The 26,546-nt window shown below is 41.3% G+C and overlaps 1 protein-coding gene across 2 annotated transcripts in view; it reads left to right on the forward strand.

Annotated features, from left to right (window-relative positions):
- The first annotated feature begins 693 nt into the window (after window positions 1-693).
- Window positions 694-26,546, forward strand: part of papss2.L (bifunctional 3'-phosphoadenosine 5'-phosphosulfate synthase 2-like) — a 39,727-nt gene continuing 13,874 nt past the window's right edge. The window contains exons 1-8 of one of the 2 annotated variants that reach the window (XM_041570177.1): window positions 694-849; window positions 16,712-16,829; window positions 17,864-18,099; window positions 18,471-18,609; window positions 23,722-23,840; window positions 24,007-24,120; window positions 24,735-24,846; window positions 25,772-25,804. In XM_041570177.1, coding sequence (XP_041426111.1) covers window positions 838-849; window positions 16,712-16,829; window positions 17,864-18,099; window positions 18,471-18,609; window positions 23,722-23,840; window positions 24,007-24,120; window positions 24,735-24,846; window positions 25,772-25,804 — 883 coding nt within the window. In that variant the 5' untranslated portion in view covers window positions 694-837. The remainder of the gene's footprint in view (window positions 850-16,711; window positions 16,830-17,863; window positions 18,100-18,470; window positions 18,610-23,721; window positions 23,841-24,006; window positions 24,121-24,734; window positions 24,847-25,771; window positions 25,805-26,546) is intronic. The other variant, XM_041570178.1, reaches the window with a different exon arrangement.

A 26,546-nucleotide genomic window follows, 5' to 3' on the forward strand; every position in this document is an offset into this window, starting at 1 on the left:
CTCTCTCTCTCTAGTCTCCCTGCACTCTGCACCCTCCCTGTACTCTCCCTGCACTCTCTCTCTAGTCTCCCTGTACTCTCTCTGCACTCTCCCCCTGTACTCTCTCTGCACTCTCTCTCTCTAGTCTCCCTGCACTCTCTCTGTACTCTCTCTATACTCTCTCTGCACTCTCCCCCTGTACTCTCTCTGCACTCTCTCTCTCTCGTCTCCCTGCACTCTGCACCCTCCCTGTACTCTCCCTGCACTCTCTCTCTAGTCTCCCTGCACTCTCTCTGTACTCTCTCTGCACTCTCCCCCTGTACTCTCTCTGCACTCTCTCTCTCTAGTCTCCCTGCACTCTGCACCCTCCCTGTACTCTCCCTGCACTCTCTCTGTAGTCGCTCTGCACTCTCCCTGTACTCTCTCTCTGTAGTCTCTATCTCTGTAGTCTCCCTGCGTCTGATCCGGACATAATAAGAATGTTAATGTAAGTGGATAGAATTATATATTTATATAAACATGAGACTTGGCCACTCCCCTGAGTGCTGAGTTCATTGATGGCTGAGTTGGGAGGGGGCACAGGAATGTGGAAGGAGGGGAGAGAGTGAGAGGAGGGGGGGGGGTTAATGAGTAAAAGAGAAGGAAGTATATTGGGGCACTCCCCCTGCACAATCCCAGCTGTGGGTCCCCCTGCCCCGAGCTCTGAAGGGTTAATGAGAGGAGGGACTTGGCCTGCGAAGGGGCGGGTCCGGGGACTTTGCTACGTGTCTCCAGCCTATAACAGCGCCTGCAGCCGCCGGGTCTGAACTCACTTAGCTCTGCTCTAGCGCTGCCTCCTGCCTCTCTCATCGTCCCAGCATGTCCCAAACGGTAGGAAAATTGCATTTGCTCACTGTTCTACAGATTGTCACACTGATCTACAGCCCGTCTCACTATTCTAGAGCCTTTCTTGCCGTTCTACAGCCTGTCTCACTATTCTACTGCCGGTCTCACTATTCTAGAGCCTTTCTCGCTGTTCTACAGCCTGTCTCACTATTCTAGAGCCTGTCTAATTATTCTAGAGCCTTTCTTGCTGTTCTACAGCCTGTCTCACTATTCTACTGCCTGTCTCGCTATTTTAGAGCCTGTCTCACTATTCTAGAGCCTTTCTCACTGTTCTACAGCTGGTCTCACTATTCTAGAGCCTGTCTCACCATTCTACAGCCTTTCTTGCTGTTCTACAGCCTGTCTCACTATTCTAGAGCATTTTCACTGTTCTATAGCCGGTCTCACTATTCTAGAGCCCGTCTAACTATTCTACAGCCTTTCTTGCTGTTCTACAGCCTGTCTCACTGTTCTACAGCTGGTCTCACTATTCTAGAGCCTTTCTCACTGTTCTACAGCCCGTCTCACTATTCTAGAGCCCGTCTAACTATTCTAAAGCCTTTCTTGCTGTTCTACAGCATGTCTCACTATTCTACAGCCGTTCTTACTATTCTAGAGCCTGTCTCACTATTCTAGAGCTTTTATTGCTGTTCTACAGCCTCTCTCACTATTCTAGAGCCTTTTGCACAGTTCTACAGCCTGTCTCACTATTCTAGAGCCTTTCTCAGAGTTCTGCAGCCTGCCTCACTGCTCTACAGTCTGTGTCCCTGCTCTACAGCCTGACTCCCTATTCTAGAGCCTGTCTCACTGTTCTAGAGCCTTTCTCACTGTTCTAGAGCTTTTCTCAATATTCTAGAGCCTATCTCACTATTCTACAGCCTGTCTCACTCACTGCTGCCTATTAACCGCTTGAATTGGTCCCAGGACTCCCCGTGGCGGTGCCATCCTCCTGGTATAGTGGCAGAGACTTACCAGGGCTGCGGGGCTGACTGGTGTCACTTTTGGGGGGAAGTCCAATTTCCATGAAAATTTAAATAGTGATCCTAGAACAAGGGACATCACCTTTAACTATAACCACATTTAGTTTGTGCTTTTAACATAAAGGGTTAATGTATATAACACTTGCACTATACCTGTCTCATTACAGGGTTAAAACCATTACAAAGTTCCCCATCAAAGGGGCGGTTAGAATGTATCATTGAGAAGCACTTTCCATACAGAATAGCTTCATCTTTTCATTCTGTTATCTGCTAATGTTTTAAAGAGATATTTCAAATCATTCTGTATTACACAGCAATGGTCAACTTTTTAACATTATTGAACTTAAACTCCCAGCAGCCCTGAGTGCCAATAGGGAGACGCAGCACCAGTAAGAGCTGTACGAATGAATGGGCATTATCTTATCAGTAGAATTATTTATTCCACGTGACTTGGTGTAATACTGTAGGGTGTACAGCAGATGTCCTAGCAGATGTATTAGAGCTCACTCAACTAATAGATTCCAGTACAAACAAAATCTAACAAAATAACTGCCTTTTGCACAAATCCTGCATGTAGAGAGACATGATGTCTGGTGAGTTTAATAGAGTGAGCTCTAATACATCTTCTAGGCAAAAGGAGCCCCCCTATAAGATATATTGGATCTAACTGTCAGTGAATATCTAACACCCAACTGCCGCATGAAGAGAGAATGAAGAGAAACAGATGCTGAGAGAGGAATAGTGAAGATAAACTTGATTATTTCAAAAACGATGCAGAATTTTGAATTAATTGTATTTAGAAAGTTACTTATTTCAGTAAGCTAATATTAAATTTTCGTTTTCGTGATAGTTCCCCTTTGAGTAGAGATGGGCCCCCTTGACTAGACGTCTCCATTGTCATGTTCTTATGCTTTATTGTTAAAGGGGTTGTTTATCTTTAAATTAACTGTTAGTATGATGAAGAGCGTGAGATTCTGAGACAATTTGCAATTGGTTTTCATTTTTTTATTATTTGTGGTTTTTGAGTTGGTTATTTCGCTTTTTAGCTCTCCAGTTTGATCTGATTGCTAGGGACCAAATTCCCCTAGCAACCATGCATTGATTTGAATAAGAGACTGGAATATGAATAGCAGAGGCCTGAATAGAAAGAGGAGTAATAAAAAGTAGCGATAACAACACATTTGTAGCCTTACAGAGTATTTGATTTTTAGACAGGGTCAGTGACCCTCCCGTTTAAAAGCTGGAAGAAAAGGCCAAAAAAATTAAAAACAAAACAAAATAAATAATGAAGACCAATTGAAAAGTGCCTTATAAGTAGCCATTGTATAACATTCTAAAAGGTAAATCACTCCTTTTAAGGCAGTGGCACACGGAAAGATTTGCCACCTGCAATTTTTTATATGCGGCTGCGGGCGACAAACCTCTCGAAAATGCCCCCCCCATTACTAGTAAATGAAATCGCTGGCGGTATGTCCAACTTAATCGTCCGGAGGCAACTTTAGCGAAAAGTTGGGCATATCGCCAGCGATTTCATTTACTAGTAATGGAGGGGCATTTTCGGGAGGTTTGTCGCATATAAAAAAATGCAGCTGCCTTAAAAGGAGTGATTCACCTTTTAGTATGTTATAAAATGGCTAATTATAAGCAACTTTTCAATTGGCCTTCATTATTTATTTTGTATTTTTTTTTTTTAATTATTTGCCCTTTTCTTCCAGCTTTCCCTATGAGGGAACCAAACTGATCTCCCATTTATCAGATAAGCAAAGAAATATGTAACAGTCCCTGTAAGTGGCTCTCCAGCTGTAGCCGAACTGTTCATAGGGGGTGCAGCAAATTGTAGTTGAACTACAACTAATAAAGCTACAGCTTGGACTTTACTTTTTTATGTCTGGGGCATTGCTGCGTCCATCCCTGACTATAATCCCTACTACTTGACTTGCTTTACGTCTAAGCTCAATGATTATCCCACAGTATAAATATATATATAAATGTGTGTGTATGAAGAGCATCAAGTTTCCTAAATCATTTCCTGGTCTAACTGAACAATAAATACAGATTAGAAGTCAGTGATGGGGACAAACCCTTCCGCGCTGCTGAATGTTTAGTCCCTAATTTCCAGTTCCTCCTGCCAATGTTTAAAGGGAATGTCAACCCAAAAATGTAATAGAAAACATAATTTTCAGCAACTTTGCAATATACATTCATTACAAAATGTCTATGGATTTTAAGTTATTTGTATATATATATATATATATATATATATATATATATATATATATATATATATATATATATATATATATATATATATATATTGAATACAGTGTTTGTCCCTTTCTATTCTCTGCACTGATGGTTCTGACTGTTGATACAATGTAATACAAGGCGGCTGATTAACAGAGCTGGCTTTGCTGCTGGGGGACTAAGACTTTTGCAACATGGTTTAAAAAGTAACAACCAGGAGTTAAGTGAATGTTGCTTTCTGTAGCAATTGTTTTTATAAATTACTTTAAAAGAGCTGAAAGTTTTTAATGCGTGTATATTGGAAAGTTGCTTAGAATGATGCTTTCTTTTATTAGGCAAATTTTTATTTTGGGGTTGACTTGCCCTTACGGGAAGCAAATAATTAAATATTTGTACAATCCAATCAGTTTATTTGCTTTCCAATTGCCGGGATCCCAAACAGTGATGATTAAATGGTAATATGACCTCCAGCTTCTCATGACATTAGGGAAGGCAGTGCCTTTAATGAAATATTTGCTCATTGGAGTCTGTGCAGTTCTGGGTCTGTGTGATACATACAGGGTAATGTAGTCTGCCCAGGTCTTATAATTCATACAAATTAATTACGGTATATGTTTTAATTTAAACAGCAATTACTGCCTGCTGATTGGTTGCTATGGGTTACTAGACCAGTAGCGTTCAGCTTGGGTGCAGTTAGATGTCCCGCTGGTGCGATCAAGGATCAAAGAGTCGGCGCTGCTTGGAATTCAGTGGTTGCCACTTTAATAAAGATACGACTCAGCAGTTGTTGTATCGGCAGAGTGCTACCCACTAGAGGCAAATGCCAATTGCTGGAATGTAAAAAAAAAAAAAAGATTTCTGGGAGTTCCTGCCTCCAACAATGCTTTGTGGTGTCACGGAGACCCTGCTGCACTGTAAGCTGCAAATTTATCATGTACTGTCTCTTTAAAACTTCGACTTCGACCATTCGCCATCTAAAACCTGCCGAATTGCTGTTTTAACCTATGGGGGACCCAATAGAACCTACTTGGAGTCAATTGGTGGACTTTGAAAAATTGACGTTTTTTGGGGCAAATCCTTTGATTCGAATAGAATGCGCCAAAACTTTGATCCAGACAATCCGAACACAGCTTAATCATCCAAAGTTAAAAACTGCGATTTTTTTAAAGAAATTTCGATTGGTCTTTTTTTATTCACATTTCGAGCTTTAAAAAAAAACTCCCATCACCTCGAAATTCAACCCTTGATAAATCTGCCCCTAAAAATACCTTTACATAAATAACACCTGGTAACCTAAAGAGCCAAAATTTAAATCAGAATTTTGTCTCTTCTCTTGCACTAGTAATGCAACTCCCCCCTCCCCCCTTGAATCACTCCATTGCCTTTATTCACTCCATAATATATATATATATATATATATATATATAATATATATATATATATATATATATATATATATATATATAATATATATATATATATATATATATATATATATATATATATATATATATATATATATAATATATATATATATATATATATATATAATATATATATATATATATATATGTATAATATATATATATATGTATGTATGTATGTATGTATGTATGTATGTATGTATGTGTATATATATATATATATATATAATTTCCACTGAAAAAAGGTGCACACCAGGATTTTTCAGTTTAAAACTCCATATTTATTAAATAGATTTAAAACAGGAACCGGCCAACGTTTCGGTCTTTTTCTAAGACCTTTATCAAGATCCTGATAAAGGTCTTAGAAAAAGACCGAAGGTCTTAAAAATCAAATATGGTTTATTAAAAAAAAGGACTAACATTTCGGCCTTTCTCAAAGTACAGATAGGTACACAATGAAAGCTATAAATACCCAAGATGGCGGGAAAGGTTAATTGGCTGACATCATCATCATCAGTGGCGTAACTAGATGTTACTGGGCCCCACAGCAAATTAATTTTAGGGCCCCAAACATATCCAGAGGTTGTCCCGTTTTACCAAAATGTATTGAAATTGTATATGAATTAGAGCCTCATGGGGCCCCCTATACCTCCTGGGCCCCCTGCAGCCGCAGGGTCTGCTTCCTCTGTAGTTACTCCCCTGATCATCATCATCATCACTATGCGTCAAGTACTGAAGTTTTTAAGATCCACATATAAAACACATTAAAATTCACCCAAAAGGGTTAACTGCAAAAAATACAAATGCAATGAATCCTGTGGCCGTATTTCTTCCCAGTCTGCAATGAAGCTAGGGCGGGACCTCTTTATTCTCTCCAGAATTCATTTTGCTGGAATTATGTGAAATAATGTTGCATTGTGGATAAAAAAAATACATGGTGCGTATGAGTTGGACAAAATTACATTTATGAGTTTAGATTCAGAGGCCTAGGTGCTTTGCCTGAGCTTTCAGGTGGCGGATTCAGTATTCCGGAATTATAAAGGGCAGGGTTGTGTTGGGAAAGCATCAAATGCGTCAGGCTGCTTATAATGCACTTAATTAATTGCTAACATTTGCTCTTACTGTTCTGGTCTCAGGGCACCATCTTATAAATCAAATAGAAAGTCAATATGTACAGCAGCCTGCAATTGTTTGAGCTCAGTGTAACCGTCCCGCTCTATAAAGTCTACTGATACAGGTGATTTACAAGTCCTGATAAAGAGCTGCTCAGTTTTACAGCCATGGGTGGGGGTCAGACTGGTACACCCCTCCTCTGCTCCAGAAGATTCCCCCTCTAGGAACTAAAGACTTGTGCAGAAGTATCGAGTGGCATTATGAGGGTACCGGTTGGGTGCAGGTCTTTCAATGGTCAGGAGCAGGTTAAGGTTTTGCGGGTTAGGGTTGGGTGCAGTTGAGTTTTTCCTGGCCTGTCTTACCCAACTGCTGCCCAAGTTCTTCTGTCTATTTCTAATCATTTCAACCCAAGGCCCATTTGTATGGCTCTGCTGTAGAACTGACTGTACAATTCTGTAATAAGAATAGCGGTAGAACTTGAGGTGGTCCCAGTGGTAGTCTGGGAAAAGAGCCAATATTTCAATATTTCAAGGAGTCTGGCAATAATGTATCTTGTGATTCCAAGAAAAAAAAGTAATCCTGTCCAGCTGCGGCATCTCACGATCCAAGTTCCATGCCGTGTGCCTCCTACATCCAGAATGACTGCAACATAATTCTAATGACTACCTTGCACTTTCAGCTCATCTTCATAATGAAGTGGGGATATGGTTTATTGGCTCAGTTGGGAGATGCCAATGGTGATTTCATGCTGTGGCTCAATGTGGTGGGAGATAATTTGCTGTTGCCCCATAGGAGGCTGGAAGGTTGATGCCCCCCATTTTGACCAGGTGATTGGACTAGATGGGTTGACATCACTTGGTCAGTTGTGATGTAACAAGAAGTTGCTGGATAAACTGTAACTGTATTCAGAGAAGGAAATCTTGGTCCTCAGTCAACTCCATCGACGGTAGAAATCTCGTTATTTTCTCACATTGAGGTGTAGGCGATATCGGGCTAATCCAATCGTGGGTCCTAGGTCCCAACGATTGGATCACAATGGAGGCAATACGGGCGGTCGGATCGCAGGACCACATCAACAAACAGATGCTGCTATGATCTAACTGGTTTTTTTACCCTGTCCGATCGACATATGGTCGACTTTCGGCCAGATATTGATCGTGGAAGTCCATCAGAGGGCCTCACACATGGGCCAGTAAACTGCCGACTTGGTCTGTCGGCAGCTTTTATCAGCCCATGTATGAGCGCCTTAAGATTCTGATCTGCAAAGATCTGTGTGACACCCGTAACATTATATTGGATTGGTGATTGGGAGAAGTATTTCCCTCAGGACCACAGAACACTTAATGCTGTTTAAAATGACAATGAAAACATAGAAAATCCCCAAGGGGCACTTTCATTTGATGGAAATTGAACCACAGCACCTCTCTCATTCACACGAGCAGGGACAAATTTCCCTTGTTGGGTCCCTAGCACTGGGGATTGGCACACGGGAAACGTAAAAAGATCTTCTGCTCTTGCCCAGTGCTTCAAACCTTTACAGATGTGGCTGGGTGGCATGTCATCCCAATATACTGTCCCCCTAAGCCTTTGTGGCTCTCACAACTCCAGGCCTGGCCACTGGCCCCTTAGCTCATAACAAGGTTACAGATATATAGAAACATTGGGGTAACAGTCACCCTGCTATAGTTCCAGGGGTACCCAGGGTACAAATAAGCACTCACCCCAAATCTCCCCTAACTGGCCTTCAGACTGGGCCCCCTTAGCTCATAACAAGGTTACAGATATATAGAAACATTGGGGTAACAGTCACCCTGCTATAGTTCCAGGGGTACCCAGGGTACAAATAATCACTCACCTCAAATCTCCCCCTAACTGACCTTCAGACTGGGCCCCCTTAGCTCATAACAAGGTTACAGATATATAGAAACATTGGGGTAACAGTCACCCTGCTATAGTTCCAGGGGTACCCAGGGTACAAATAAGCACTCACCCCAAATCTCCCCTAACTGGCCTTCAGACTGGGCCCCCTTATCTCATAACAAGGTTACAGATATATAGAAACATTGGGGTAACAGTCACCCTGCTATAGTTCCAGGGGTACCCAGGGTACAAATAATCACTCACCTCAAATCTCCCCCTAACTGACCTTCAGACTGGGCCCCCTTAGCTCATAACAAGGTTACAGATATATAGAAACATTGGGGTGTCACCCTGCTATAGTTCCAGGGGTACCCAGGGTACAAATAAGCACTCACCCCAAATCTCCCCCTAACTGACCTTCAGACTGGGCCCCCTTAGCTCATAACAAGGTTACAGATATATAGAAACATTGGGGTGTCACCCTGCTATAGTTCCAGGGGTACCCAGGGTACAAATAAGCACTCACCCCAAATCTCCCCCTAACTGACCTTCAGACTGGGCCCCCTTAGCTCATAACAAGGTTACAGATATATAGAAACATTGGGGTGTCACCCTGCTATAGTTCCAGGGGTACCCAGGGTACAAATAAGCACTCACCCCAAATCTCCCCCTAACTGGCCTTCAGACTGGGCCCCCTTAGCTCATAACAAGGTTACAGATATATAGAAACATTGGGGTAACAGTCACCCTGCTATAGTTCCAGGGGTACCCAGGGTACAAATAATCACTCACCCCAAATCTTCCCCTAACTGAGCTTCAGACTGGGCCCCCTTAGCTCATAACAAGGTTACAGATATATAGAAACATTGGGGTGTCACCCTGCTATAGTTCCAGGGGTACCCAGGGTACAAATAAGCACTCACCCCAAATCTCCCCCTAACTGACCTTCAGACTGGGCCCCCTTAGCTCATAACAAGGTTACAGATATATAGAAACATTGGGGTGTCACCCTGCTATAGTTCCAGGGGTACCCAGGGTACAAATAAGCACTATTTACATTTCAATAGGAATCCTGATTGAGTGAATACTTATAACCTGGTGAGTTGAATGAACGTCTCTTTAGACAGAGGGCACATTGTATTCACATTATAAAACGTTACCTTAAGTCACATGAACCTTTCCCCGGTGCTGCAGGAGTCAGTGAATGTCTCAGTGTGAATAGTGACTTTGTGGTCTGAGATACAGAAGCCAATGGAAACTTATGGAGACACTGTTACTCTGTATTGTGAAGAAGTGTTGATACTACTGTATATACATTTAGAATCATTCATATTCCCCTGTGTTCATTTGTAACCGGCTCCTGCAGAAGAGAAATTATGATTTATGAGCCAACGTGAGTAATGAAAGATATGAAATATCACTTTGTAACTGACACTCACATGAGCCGGAATTACCCACAGATCTGGGGAGATTGGAAATGTTACATTTTATACAAAGGAGATAAGAGTAGCACAGTCATACAGCAATCAGCCAATGGGAGTCAGCTAAAAGGGGTTGTTCACCTTTAAATTAACTGTTACTATGATGTAGAGAGGGATATTCTGAGACAATTTGCAATTGGTTTTCATTTTCTATTATTTGTGGTTTTTGACTTATTTAGCAGTTTGAAATTTCAGCCATCTGGTTGCTATGGTTTTATCCTAGCAACAATGCATTGATTTGAATAAGAGACTGGAATAGGAATAGGAGATGCCTGAATAGAAAGATGAGTAATAAAAAGTAGCAATAACAATACATGTGTAGCCTTACAGAGCATTTGTTTTTTAAGATGGAGTCAGTGACCCCCCCCATTTAAAAGCTGGAAAGAGTCAGATAAAAAAAGGCAAATAATTAAAAAAAAACTGTAAAAAAAGAGAAAATTAAAGTTAATTGAAAAGTGGCTTAGAATGAACCATTCTATAACATACTAAAAGTTAATTTAAAGGTGAAGTACCCCCTTTAATACAGGGCCAGCTGTAAATTGGGGAGGGGGCAAAATACTAGTAATTGCCCCGTGTGCCACTGCCCGTCAAAAGTCTTATGTTTATACCTGAAAATAACTGTAAAAGAGCAGCATTTTGGGGCCAGTGTCTCGTTTCTATTACACTTCTTGCCTAAAAATCTCTTTTTCTTTAAAAAAAAATAAATCTCTGAGTTGTTCAATAGACAGGAGACTCCATTGACTTCATTAAGGCAGAGAAATGAAGCCGTGGCAGGAAAAGCAACAAGCAAGGGGCCCATTGATAACGGCTGGCGGGGGGCCAAGGGAGGAGCAGCTGAAAGGGCCCTTTTGTATGGGGGGCTGCAGCGTTAACCTGAGACTGATCCCCATGCAGCAAAATTCCCCCCATCAAGCGGCTCAAATTCAATGAGTCAGTGTCCATGGAAACAGCAATGGCTGTGTGTCTGTCGGTCTGTGTGTGTCTGTTTGTCTGTTTGTGTGTCTGTGTGTCTGTGTCTGTCTGTGTGTCTGTTTTTCTGTGTCTGTCTGTGTGTGTCTGTGTCTGTTTGTGTGTCTGTTTGTCTGTGTGTCTGTTTGTCTGTGTGTCTGTGTGTCTGTTTGTCTGTGTGTCTGTGTGTCTGTTTGTGTGTCTGTCTGTGTGTCTGTTTGTGTGTCTGTTTGTGTGTCTGTTTTTCTGTGTCTGTCTGTGTGTCTGTGTGTCTGTCTGTGTGTCTGTTTGTGTGTCTGTTTGTGTGTCTGTTTGTCTGTGTGTGTCTGTCTGTTTGTGTGCCTGTGTGTCTGTGTGTCTGTGTGTCTGTGTGTCTTTTTGTCTGTGTGTCTGTTTGTCTGTGTGTCTGTGTGTCTGTGTGTCTGGGGGGGGGGGCAGGCATAGATTGGACTCATATGTTCCATTCACAAATGCAAAAGCTTAAAGGAGAACTTAACCAACCTCTTAAAGAGAGACCCTAATAGCTCCCATACTCCCCAAATAGCCCACTACTGGAAAAAGTGCTGCAGAAAATCGCACAAACCTCTCCATGCAGAGTAGCGCAACGGCGCTCACGGCGCCATCTTCAGTATCTTCAGATATGTTCGTTAAAGTAGAACTAAATCCTAACTAAAGAAGTAGCTAGAAATGTTGTACATGATGTTTTGTGCTTCTGTACCAGCCCAAGGCAACCACAGCCCTTTAGCAGTAAAGATCTGTGTCTCCAAAGATGCCCCAGTAGCTCCCCATCTTCTTTTCTGCTGATTCACTGATTCACATGCTCTGTGCTGCTGTCACTTACTGAGCTTAGGGAGCCACTCACAATATACAGTACACATAGAATAGAAATGTCACAATATAAGGCTGATTAGTAATTAATACACATAATTACTACATGGCAGCACAGAAACCAGTGCAATTAGCATCAGAATTTAATAATCAGCAAACCTGTAGCATCAGCTTATATTACAGCCAGGGAAGCTCATTTTCTGCTGGATAATTAGTGACGAGCCCTAAGCTTAGCTTCTCAACAGCCAATCAGAGCCCACTGAGCATGTGAGTGTCACAGACACTTTCCAAGATGGTGACCCCCTGTGACAAGTTTGAAGTCCTGGATCATTGCTGCTATTGACAAGCTCAAACTTTAGCCTCGTGCAATAAGTTCACTATATAAAATAGGACATTTTTAGCCACATTCATTTTTAGGGTTTAGTTCTCATCTAAAGCACAACCGGCTGTTTTACCCATGTGCAGTTGGAGCCAGTCTGATGCGCTGGAAATCTCTGTAGACGGCGGAAGGGAAGAAGAGCATCCGAAGATGACGCCTGTGAGCTCCACTGCGCTACTGTGTATGGAGATGTTTGTGCAACTTTCTGCAACTTTCTGGGCTATGCGGGGAGGAAGCTGGGATGGGGACTAGTAGATGAGGACTGTCTCTTAGGGGCTGGTTTAGTTCTCCAGTAACACCAAAAAATAAAAGCATTTTAAAGTAATTAAAATATCACATAGGGTTGCCCTGCACTGGTTTTTGCTTCAGACAGACTACTATAGTTTATATAAAGAAGCTGTTGTGTAGCCATGGTCGCAGCCATTCAAGCACAGGATACACAGTAGATAACAGATAAGTACTACTATAGTTTATATAAACAAGCTGCTGTGTAGCCATGGGGGCAGCCATTCAAGCACAGGATACACAGTAGATAACAGATAAGTACTACTATAGTTTATATAAACAAGCTGCTGTGTAGCCATGGGGGCAGCCATTCAAGCACAGGATACACAGTAGATAACAGATAAGTACTACTATAGTTTATATAAAGAAGCTGCTGTGTAGCCATGGGGGCAGCCATTCAAGCACAGGATACACAGTAGATAACAGATAAGTACTACTATAGTTTATATAAACAAGCTGCTGTGTGGCCATGGGGGCAGCCATTCAAGCACAGGATACACAGTAGATAACAGATAAGTACTACTATAGTTTATATAAACAAGCTGCTGTGTAGCCATGGGGGCAGCCATTCAAGCACAGGATACACAGTAGATAACAGATAAGTACTACTATAGTTTATATAAACAAGCTGCTGTGTAGCCATGGGGGCAGCCATTCAAGCACAGGATACACAGTAGATAACAGATAAGTACTACTATAGTTTATATAAAGAAGCTGCTGTGTAGCCATGGGGGCAGCCATTCAAGCACAGGATACACAGTAGATAACAGATAAGTACTACTATAGTTTATAGTTGGTGTAAAGTTGGGTAATAGGGTAATAAATAGGGAAATAAAGCAGCTGAGCTATTAAATGTATAGCTCACTAATTCCCTTGCTTGTAAATAAGGATGGTGTAATACTTGACAGGACAGACGTAAGCAGAGTAAGAAAGAATAACAATATGATTCTGGCACAGGGCAGGGCCCGACTGGTTCTAATTAACCCAATGTTCCTGGCTGGGGGACAGCACTGTGCATGGAAACTGGGAACCAGTAATAGGACACAGTATTATGTTATAATGGGAATAACCACCCAGGGAGTCACTACCTTCTCCTCAACTATAACCCCCTGACATCTGCAGTTAAAGGGGTTGTTCACCGTATATTCTGAGACAATTTGTAATTGGTTTTCATTTTTTATTATTTGTGGTTTTTGACTTATTTAGCTTTTTATTCAACAACTCTCCAGGTTGCAATTTCAGCCATCTGGTTGCTATTGTCCAAATTGTCCAGGAGACTGGAATATGAATAGGAGAGGGTCTGAATCAAAAGACGAGCAATAAAAAGTCACAGTAACAATAAATGTATAGCCTTACAGAGCGTGTGTTTTTTTTAAATGGGGTTAGTGACCCCCATTTGAAGAGGAAGAAGAAGACAAGTAATTAAAAAACTATAAAAAAAAAAATAATGAAGACCAATTAGAATTGGGCATTCTATAACTTACGAAAAGTTTACTTAAAGGTGAAGCACCCCAATAATATTTAGTATGTTGTAGACACGACGTCTCCTGGGGGACCCAGGATCTACTGGGCCCACACCACCCCCCAGCCGCAACCTCCTTCCAGCCCCTTGCGCTTACCTATTGCTTCAAGGGGCAGCGACCGGGACCAGGGAGGGAGGGAAAGTGTCAGTGTTTCAAGTAGGGATCGAGTCTGAGCGGGTGGGGTCCACAAAGCCGGGTTTTTTCCTAGCCCAGTCGGACCCTGCGTAGACATCAGTATTCTCTGACAATTTGCAGTTAGTCAGTATCTTCTGACTTTTGTGCTTTTTTAGAAATTTCTACTTTTTTTGTTCATTGACTCTAAAAGTCTTTCAGAGGCCGCCTGACACTAACCCAGGGGCCACACAGTCTTGACTGGGGTAAAGCATTTGGATAATAAATTTCCTCGGGGGAAGGGAGGAAAATCTTTTACTGAATGGGGGGACCAATCAGAAGGAACCAAAACTGTTCTGGACCAATGAGAATTTAAAGCTTTTCTGTTTGCTAATTGTTCTGCTCAGATAACTGACAGCTCGTGCCTCCAAGTGCCAGCTTGTTTTTTTTTCGTTTTCTCAGTTTATACTAACGAGTATTTGGCAATGGTTAAAGCGCGACCCTTTCCTGGACTGATTTATACGGCTCATTGCAATAACTGATGGATCCTCAAACCCCCTCCCCATCAGCAACGTTGGCTTAATTGTACACTCAGGATGCAGCCTGGATGGAAAAATAAACATTTGGTGCCTTTGCTTCCTACAGCCAAAAAGGCTCAATGATTTAGCTCCGAACACAAGGGACCCCCCATCCCATTTCCCAGTAACAAAGGGTCTCGGGGAGTTCATGCAGTTCTGCAGTTAATTTAGCAGGGATATAGGGAGTTATTGCAACACGCCTGGACTCACTGGCTCACTGGCTAACAACGACCAAATGATGAAGCGGCTGAGCCAAACTGTTCCAGTTGGCCCTGGTTTGGGGTCTTAAAGGAACAGTTCAGTGTAAAAATAAAAACTGGGTAAATAGATAGACTGTGCAAAATTAAAAAAAAATTTATCTAATATAGTTAGTTAGCCAAAAATGTAATGTATAAAGGCTGGAGTGAGTGGATGTGTAACATAATAGCCAGAACACTACTTACTGCTTTTCAGCTCTCTAACTCTGAGTTAGTCAGTGACTATAAGGGAACCCACATGGGACATAACTGTTCAGTGAGTTTGTAATTGATCCTCAGCATTCAGCTCAGATTCAAAAGCAACAGTTATGTCCCATGTGCCCCCCCCCTCAAGTCACTGATTGGTTACTGCCTGGTAACCAATCAGTGGAAACCAAGTGAGCTGCAAAGCAGGAAGTAGTGTTCTGGCTATTATGTTACACATCCAGTCACTCCAGCCTTTATACATTACATTTTTGGCTAACTAACTATATTAGAAACATTTTTTATTTTGCACAGCCTATCTATTTACCCAGTTTTTATTTTTATACTGAACAATTCCTTTAAGACAATGGGGCTCATATATGATCAGAATCAGCAGTACACTTACTGGCAGGTCAATATGGGACCCAGTGACTAGTTACACCACTGCTCTCATTACTGCAGGTTGGGCCCAGGCTGGGCCTCTTGCCTTCAGCTGCCCTTGTACTTTTCTTTTTATGACATCAGGTCGGTGAACATGGTGCCATTGACTTTATGGTCAGTGCTTCAGAGATGCCCTGATAAGTCCATCATTTATTCCAGGTACCAACGCTGCTCCTCCCCTACCAAGGTTAAAGGGAACAATAAAGGTTTCTGTAAGGCAATGGCCATTAGATGGTCCCCTGGGGAGATGTTTTAGAAGCACATTATTGATATAATAAAGTAGAACACTGGGACTGATGCTGTTGAACCACCCTGAATTCTGACATCCCATAAAGAAATGCAGCTAATAATTCAAAGAACGCCATATGCACATACTTTCCCTTTAAACAGGTTCTGCTACTGAAATCCTTCCACTGATCTCGCTAGTTATAGTGGAAACTCCGGCTCTATGGAATTCACAAGTTAAGAGTATCAAGGAAAGGTTGCACAACTCACAAATTCCCCCACGGTCCTCTCCAACTGTGTCACACATCTCACCTTCCTTGTGCCCTTAGGACGTATTACATTCCTCCTACTCACAGGAGGAACTACTACTCTTAACCTCTCACACACGACCCTTTGTGTTAATATCAGTGCATAGCAGAGATGCCATGTAGTTTGCCTGCCCTCATTCTCCATAGACATGTAGGGTTCGGTCAGTTTGCTGTTCCTTCACTAGGGTTTAACTGACCCTCATAATGAAAATGTGAAGTTTAAGAACAAAGAAAGAGATGCCGGGTACTATCTGCCATTATAGTAATTCCCATCCACGTGTATAACTATGCACCAAAGGAGTGATCTGAATTCCACAATAACTTCTAAACATTCCATATACATTTCCTATACAGTTGCTTCACATGTTTAGTGACTCATGAGATCAATGAACTCTTAAAAGTGACGATTCAAAGATCAACTTCAACTTTGCCGTATACATATATTTAAATATTCACTGGCACTTCCCACCTTGACATGTGGATTCCTGTACCTGTAACTTGCCGTGCCTGGAAGGCTTCTCTCACAGCAGAACTATTCACAGGTTTACGACCTTCTTTGAATAAGAATAAATCAGTCTACTTTCTTTAAATGTTTGCAGTGTGTAGCAGTACATAGGACAGGTCTACTCCCGGTGATATCTCAGTATAGTTTATTGTAAGTGTTGTGTCACTAACACAACGATTCCTTCTCTTTCCCTAGGGCCACATATTGCGATCCACGAATGTGGTTTACCAGTCGCACCATGTCACCAGGAGTAAAAGAGGGCAAGTCGTGGGCACCAGAGGGGGCTTTCGTGGCTGCACCGTGTGGCTGACAGGTAGGACATTTCTACCATTCAATCAAAGTTGAATTCTTGGGTTGTCCATCAGCCGTCTCAGCCTTTCAAATTGTTTACTGACAGGGAATTCTGGGACTCTAACTTCAGGGTTTTTATATTGAAGTTATACTGACAACCCTTAACTCAGTGATCCCCAACCAGTGGCTCATGAGTAACATGTTGCACACCAACCCCTTGGATGTTTCTCTCAGTGGCCTCAAAGCAGGCACTTAATTTTGAATTCCAGGCTTGGAGGCAAGTTTTGGTTGTATAAAAACCAGGTTCGCTGCCAAACAGAGTCTCCTGTAGGCTTCCAGTCCACGTAGAGTCTACCAGTAGTCAATCACAAACCTTAATTAGCATTCTATTAACTTTTTTCATGCTTGTGTTGCTCCCCAACTCTTTTTTTCCATTTTAATGTTGCTTATGTGGAGAAAAAGTTGGGGATCCCTGCCTTAACTAGTCCCAATACTAAATTTCTGGCAGAAAATGGACCCCTCTGATGGCTTCCTCAATCAATATTGTCAGGGTTGGTCAGATATTGATAGTAAAGTAAAAAAAAACAAAAGGGACCTTTATGTGGTCAGATGTTTTGCCAGAGGGATGAAGTTGACTTGGTCCACCACTTGATTTTGATATCAAAGTTATACTGAGAACCCTTAACTAGTCCCAATACTAAATTTCTGGCAGAAAATTGACCCCCTGATGGCTTCCTCAATCAATATTGTCAGGGCTGGCCAGATATTGATACTAAAGTCCAAAAAAAACCCAAAAAAGACTGGACAGATGTTTTGCCAGAGGGATGACGTTGACTTGGTCTACTACTCCGTACAGCAATGGTGCAAGTATATTGCTGGGTATTCTCGGATTTCAACCAGTAGGATCTTCCCTACTGGGATACCCAAGGTTATAAGCTTCCTATTTGAGCCCTAAATGATGTGATCCGTTAAAATTTGTGAGCCATTGTCTTTTTGTAGTTGTGGGCCCAAGTAACTTTTTATTTATTTTAATGATTCTCTTTTCCACCATCACAGGTCTCTCTGGTGCAGGTAAGACGACCCTAGGCTTTGCTTTGGAAGAGTACCTCGTCACTCATGCCATCCCCTGCTACTCTCTCGATGGAGACAACATTCGTCATGGGCTGAACAAAAACCTGGGCTTCTCCTCAGCTGACCGAGAAGAAAATATCCGCCGTATTGCTGAGGTTGCCAAGCTATTTGCAGACGCTGGTCTGGTCTGTATCACCAGCTTCATCTCACCCTACACCAAGGTAATTTACTGGGTCAGGAACTGCAAGGAAAGATCCTAAGTTTCCCTTGGAAGACCAACCTACGATCAGGGCTCCCCTATATACAGTGTATATATATATATATATATATATATATATATATATATATATATATATATATATATATCTATCTATATATATATATATATATATATATATTGGCGGCACACTTCATTTTAGGAAAGAATAGCAATTTATACAAAAAATGATTTCCCTGCTTCCACTTCAGGGTACTGCAGTGCATTGAAGTTATCCTAAATTTAGATTGAGGTTTACTACAAATGAATTTGAAGGTTAACTTATAAACATGTATGTAAGGGTAACATTACGTTATTTTATTCTGATTATAACAGGATCGTGAGGAAGCGAGGAAAGTTCACCAATCTGCCGGCCTCCCATTTTTTGAGATCTTTGTTGATGCCCCACTGGATATCTGTGAAAGTCGAGATGTTAAGGGTTTGTACAAGAAGGCCAGAGCAGGAGAAATTAAGGGTGCGTATATGGGTGTCCAAATAATTTCTTATTTAGATGTTATTCTGGATAATTTATTTATTTATATGAAGACACGTGTGCATGGCAGAATAAATACAGTGCCAATTCCATGTAAAATACCCCAGAACATATGCAAGAATAAATACAGTGCCAATTCCTATGTGTGCCCAGCAAGATAAATACAGAGCCAATTCCATGTAAAATAACCCAGAATACATGACAGAATGAATACAGTGCCAGTTATATGTATAATACCCCAGAACATACAACAGGATAAATACAGTGCCAATTCCATGTATAATACCCCAGAACACACAGCAGGATAAATACAGAGCCAATTCCATGTATAATACCCCAGAACACACAGCAGGATAAATACAGTGCCAATTCCATGTATAATACCCCAGAACACACAGCAGGATAAATACAGTGCCAATCCCATGTATAATACCCCAGAACACACAGCAGATAAATACAGGACCAATTCCATGTATAATACCCCAGAACACACAGCAGATAAATACAGTGCCAATTCCATGTATAATACCCCAGAACACACAGCAGGATAAATACAGGGCCAATTCCATGTATAATACCCCAGAACACACAGCAGATAAATACAGAGCCAATTCCATGTATAATACCCCAGAACACACAGCAGATAAATACAGTGCCAATTCCATGTATAATACCCCAGAACACACAGCAGATAAATACAGGACCAATTCCATGTATAATACCCCAGAACACACAGCAGATAAATACAGAGCCAATTCCATGTATAATACCCCAGAACACACAGCAGATAAATACAGTGCCAATTCCATGTATAATACCCCAGAACACACAGCAGGATAAATACAGGGCCAATTCCATGTATAATACCCCAGAACACACAGCAGATAAATACAGAGCCAATTCCATGTATAATACCCCAGAACACACAGCAGATAAATACAGTGCCAATTCCATGTATAATACCCCAGAACACACAGCAGATAAATACAGGACCAATTCCATGTATAATACCCCAGAACACACAGCAGATAAATACAGAGCCAATTCCATGTATAATACCCCAGAACACACAGCAGATAAATACAGTGCCAATTCCATGTATAATACCCCAGAACACACAGCAGGATAAATACAGTGCCAATTCCATGTATAATACCCCAGAACACACAACAGGATAAATACAGTGCCAATTCCATGTATAATACCCCAGAACACACAGCAGGATAAATACAGAGCCAATTCCATGTATAATACCCCAGAACACACAGCAGGATAAATACAGTGCCAATTCCATGTATAATACCCCAGAACACACAGCAGGATAAATACAGTGCCAATCCCATGTATAATACCCCAGAACACACAGCAGATAAATACAGGACCAATTCCATGTATAATACCCCAGAACACACAGCAGATAAATACAGTGCCAATTCCATGTATAATACCCCAGAACACACAGCAGGATAAATACAGGGCCAATTCCATGTATAATACCCCAGAACACACAGCAGATAAATACAGAGCCAATTCCATGTATAATACCCCAGAACACACAGCAGATAAATACAGTGCCAATTCCATGTATAATACCCCAGAACACACAGCAGATAAATACAGGACCAATTCCATGTATAATACCCCAGAACACACAGCAGATAAATACAGAGCCAATTCCATGTATAATACCCCAGAACACACAGCAGATAAATACAGTGCCAATTCCATGTATAATACCCCAGAACACACAGCAGGATAAATACAGGGCCAATTCCATGTATAATACCCCAGAACACACAGCAGATAAATACAGAGCCAATTCCATGTATAATACCCCAGAACACACAGCAGATAAATACAGTGCCAATTCCATGTATAATACCCCAGAACACACAGCAGATAAATACAGGACCAATTCCATGTATAATACCCCAGAACACACAGCAGATAAATACAGAGCCAATTCCATGTATAATACCCCAGAACACACAGCAGGATAAATACAGTGCCAATTCCATGTATAATACCCCAGAACACACAGCAGGATAAATACAGTGCCAATTCCATGTATAATACCCCAGAACACACAGCAGGATAAATACAGTGCCAATTCCATGTATAATACCCAAGAACACACAGCAGGATAAATACAGTGCCAATTCCATGTATAATACCCCAGAACACACAGCAGGATAAATACAGTGCCAAATCCATGTATAATACCCCATAACACACAGCAGGATAAATACAGAGCCAATTCCATGTATAATACCCCAGAACACACAGCAGGATAAATACAGAGCCAATTCCATGTATAATACCCCAGAACACACAACAGGATAAATACAGTGCTAATTCCATGTATAATACCCCAGAACACACAACAGGATAATTACAGTGCCAATTCCATGTATAATACCCCAGAACACACAGCAGGATAAATACAGAGCCAATTCCATGTATAATACCCCAGAACACACAACAGGATAAATACAGTGCTAATTCCATGTATAATACCCCAGAACACACAACAGGATAAATACAGTGCCAATCCCATGTATAATACCCCAGAACACACAGCAGGATAAATACAGAGCCAATTCCATGTATAATACCCCAGAACACACAGCAGGATAAATACAGTGTCAATTCCATGTATAATACCTCAGAACACACAGCAGGATAAATACAGTGTCAATTCCATGTATAATACCCCAGAACACACAGCAGGATAAATACAGTGTCAATTCCATGTATAATACCCCAGAACACACAGCAGGATAAATACAGTGTCAATTCCATGTATAATACCCCAGAACACATGGCAGATAAATACAGTGCCAATTCCATGTATAATACCCCAGAACACACAGCAGGATAAATACAGTGCCAATTCCATGTATAATACCCCAGAACACACAGCAGGATAAATACAGTGCCAATTCCATGTATAATACCCCAGAACACACAGCAGGATAAATACAGTGTCAATTCCATGTATAATACCCCAGAACACACAGCAGGATAAATACAGTGCCAATTCCATGTATAATACCCCAGAACACACAGCAGGATAAATACAGTGTCAATTCCATGTATAATACCCCAGAACACACAGCAGGATAAATACAGTGCCAATTCCATGTATAATACCCCAGAACACACAGCAGGATAAATACAGGGCCAATTCCATGTATAATACCCCAGAACACACAGCAGGATAAATACAGTGCCAATTCCATGTATAATACCCCAGAACACACAGCAGATAAATACAGGGCCCAATTCCATGTATAATACCCCAGAACACACAGCAGGATAAATACAGTGCCAATTCCATGTATAATACCCCAGAACACACAGCAGGATAAATACAGTGCCAATTCCATGTATAATACCCCAGAACACACAGCAGGATAAATACAGTGCCAATTCCATGTATAATACCCCAGAACACACAGCAGATAAATACAGTGTCAATTCCATGTATAATACCCCAGAACACACAGCAGGATAAATACAGTGCCAATTCCATGTATAATACCCCAGAACACACAGCAGGATAAATACAGTGCCAATTCCATGTATAATACCCCAGAACACACAGCAGATAAATACAGTGCCAATTCCATGTATAATACCCCAGAACACACAGCAGGATAAATACAGTGCCAATTCCATGTATAATACCCCAGAACACACAGTAGGATAAATACAGTGCCAATTCCATGTATAATACCCCAGAACACACAGCAGGATAAATACAGTGCCAATTCCATGTATAATACCCCAGAACACACAGTAGGATAAATACAGAGCCAATTCCATGTATAATATCCCAGAACACACAGCAGATAAATACAGTGTCAATTCCATGTATAATACCCCAGAACACACAGCAGATAAATACAGTGCCAATTCCATGTATAATACCCCAAACACACAGGCAGGATAAATACAGTGCCAATTCCATGTATAATACCCCAGAACACACAGCAGATAAATACAGTGCCAATTCCATGTATAATACCCCAGAACACACAGCAGGATAAATACAGTGCCAATTCCATGTATAATACCCAGAACACACAGCAGGATAAATACAGTGCCAATTCCATTATAATACCCCAGAACACACAGCAGGATAAATACAGTGCCAATTCCATGTATAATACCCCAGAACACACAGCAGGATAAATACAGTGCCAATTCCATGTATAATACCCCAGAACACACAGCAGATAAATACAGTGCCAATTCCATGTATAATACCCCAGAACACACAGCAGGATAAATACAGTGCCAATTCCATGTATAATACCCCAGAACACACAGCAGGATAAATACAGTGCTAATTCCATGTATAATACCCCAGAACACACAGCAGATAAATACAGTGCCAATTCCATGTATAATACCCCAGAACACACAGCAGATAAATACAGTGCCAATTCCATGTATAATACCCCAGAACACACAGCAGATAAATACAGTGCCAATTCCATGTATAATACCCCAGAACACACAGTAGGATAAATACAGTGCCAACTCCATGTATAATGCCCCAGAACACACAGCAGATAAATACAGTGCCAATTCCATGTATAATACTCCAGAACACACAGCAGATAAATACAGTGCTAATTCCATGTATAATACCCCAGAACACACAGCAGATAAATACAGAGCCAATTCCATGTATAATATCCCAGAACACACAGCAGATAAATACAGTGTCAATTCCATGTATAATACCCCAGAACACACAGCAGATAAATACAGTGCCAATTCCATGTATAATACCCCAGAACACACAGCAGGATAAATACAGTGCCAATTCCATGGATAATATCCCAGAACACACAGTAGGATAAATACAGTGCCAATTTCATATATAATAATCCAGAAAGCATGTCAGAATGAATGCAGTGCCTTTTCTATACTGTATATAATACCTCTCTCTTGCTCCCAATCCCCTAAACCCTGCCCCACACCTTGAGCACAATGGTCACTCCTGTATAGGAACAATTAGGTTGAGCACCTTGCCTAGACCCTCCATCACTGACTCTCCCTTTGTAACTTGTTTCCATGCAGGATTCACAGGAATTGACTCTGGATATGAGAAGCCCGAGGCTCCTGAACTTGTGTTGAAAACTAACGTCCACTCTGTGAATGATTGTATCCAGCAGATTGTGGAGCTGTTGCAGGAACAGGTAAGGAAAGGCATCTGCTGGTTATCCATTAAAACTTGATTTCAGAATTCCAATGAATCATGTCGCCTAACTTATTTTATTTTTCTGTTGTTTTTTCTTCTTTATTTTGCAAATAATTACATTTGATTTTCAACATGTACTGACTTATCACTGCATTACTTCCCAGGCGATTGTCCCGTCGGGAGCTACAAACGAAGTCCATGAACTGTTTGTTCCAGAAAACAAGTTGGATGAGGTGAAGCGGGAAGCTGAGACTTTGCCGTCAATAGGGATCAATAAGGTACCGGCCATTGTGTATTTATTGTTCTATTGTTAGAGGGTAGTGTTGCAATACAATTATTTATTCAAATTCTGGGGAAAATACCGGAAAGTGAACTTTTGTGCTTCCGTGATGGGGCAGTGTGCTTTATGGTTCCTGGAGTGGCTGCTGGATTCCTGGTGTCTCTTGTGCCCAACATTCAGAGAACAGAGTCACAAGGGTCATGGATTCAGAAGATTCAAGGGTTCTACTGCTTAAGGCAATGTCACAAAGATTTTTTTTAGCAGCACAGGAGTGGCAAGTATCCATCAAAGCTTTATATCCATCACTGTTCCTCAATTCCTACCTGGCTTTCAACAGGCACAAGGGATGGTGAAGAACCCCATATGGAATTGTTTCCAGTTTTCTTCTCAAAGACTTGCCCCATTGTGGTCTATAAATTGAGCTACAATTCTCACTTTTTGGTTTAAACGAGAAGGCCTATAAGGGAGATCAGAAGTGGTGTGGGGTGGAGCCAGTTGCACCAAAGTCAACCCACCATGTTGGTTCAGGCTAACAGCAGAAACTGAGTGTAACTTCTCAATGAGTTGGCCCTTTTGTGTTCTTGCTAAATCATCTCACCCTCTTCTTGCCAGGTTGACCTCGAGTGGGTGCAAGTTCTTAGCGAAGGCTGGGCCACTCCTCTCAAGGGCTTCATGCGCGAGAGGGAATATCTACAGGTTCTTCACTTCGACATTCTCTTAGATGGTAATGATATTTCCTTTCTTCTATCGTATATGGGTGTGATGATCTCTAGACCAGTGATCCCCAACCAGTAGCTCGCGAGCAACATGTTGCTCCCAGTGGCCTCAAAGCAGGTGTTTATTTTTGAATTCCAGGCTTGGAGGCAAGTTTTGGATGTATAAAAACCAGGAACACAGCCAAACAGAGCATCAATGTAGGTTGACAATCCACGTAAGGGCTTCTAAAGGGCCAATCACAGCACTTATTTGGCAGCCCAAGAACATTTTTCATGCTGGTGTTGCTCCCCAACTCCTTTTACTTCTGAATGTTGCTCAAAGGTTCAAATTGTTAGGGATCCCTGGTCTAGACCATAGTTTATTGTCACAAAAATTGGGGTTTATCCAAGACACAACAATGAGGATCAAGTTTGCCTACATCACTATAATAAAACCCCAGCCTTTACAGCTGCTAGATGGATCTATACAGTTACGGAGAAGAGTAACTGCCACCACTTGTCATGTCCCTCAAAATATTGTGCCAACATAATTGATTGCTTTAGCGTTATTGTAAGAACAGAGCTACTTGGGGTCCAGAACTAGAAGGAAATAACTGGCCTCCTATGCCTTGTAGAACAATATTAAATATTGATTCTAAAGGTTTCAAATGGGGCTTCATGGCTTGATGGCTCTTCTCCTGATAAGCCCTATAGTCAACGATTACCATAACTTGTATTATTTCTCCCTAAAGTCAAAAAGTCCCACCACCATCCTGGGTGCTTGGGCCCAGCCAAAGCTGGATCAGACTTACAGGTCCTATTTCTAAACCAGTAGTGATATAATGTGGTTAGAACATTGATTTTTGTTATATTGACCACCTACCTATATATATAATATCACCTATAAAATGTAAGTGTTCACCTTGTGATGTATCAAACTGCCCTTCTCTTTAGACCGGAACCATAACTCATACGGCAAGTTCAATGGTGAGTTCACTCTGCCTATGGGGCAGTTTTACTAAATCACATTCAGGTGAACGGACCCGGTTCTTTACGGGGTCGGTATCTCCTGAATGCAGCGAGTGTCTTGCACTTGTGGAGGAACAATTCAACTGTGAACGATTCATTTTGCACTAGAAATGTGATAAAAAAATGCTTTATAACTCCCACAAGTGTAACACACTCATTTGTGCGTCTGAAACGATAATAAAAATAACAAAAATAAAATCTATTGTTATTGAAGAATAGCAAAAAACAGTGAATTTGTAATTATAAATTCCTCGATCAGACGAAGGAGGGTTCAGGGGTGGTGTCAATCCGCATGCTAATGAATAAGACCCAAAAATTATTCATATTTTTGAAACTTTTAAAGATTTTAATACATTAGAATTTTTTTTATTAAGCTGATTATAAGAAACTCACCACCCCTGAACCTTCATCGTAAAGGGAACATATTCCCTGTTTATAAATAGAGATAATCTTGTGTTTGTTTTAACTTGGACAAATAGAAGAGAAGGAGGGCAGGGATTATTATTATATACACGTTCATCCCTTCTCTGTAATAAACAACTGCACCTCCGCATTGGACAGACAGTGTAACTGGTACTGAGAGGAAGCAATATGGCAGCTTCAGCTGTATGAAAGCAAATAATCAGAGAAAGAATGAGCCGTAATATCCTCCAACTTTCCTGTTTGTTTAAGAAAATAAGATGCAAGGTATCCCCTATCT

The sequence above is a fragment of the Xenopus laevis genome, chromosome 7L (assembly GCF_017654675.1).
Source record: "Xenopus laevis strain J_2021 chromosome 7L, Xenopus_laevis_v10.1, whole genome shotgun sequence".
Lineage (NCBI taxonomy): Eukaryota > Metazoa > Chordata > Amphibia > Anura > Pipidae > Xenopus > Xenopus laevis.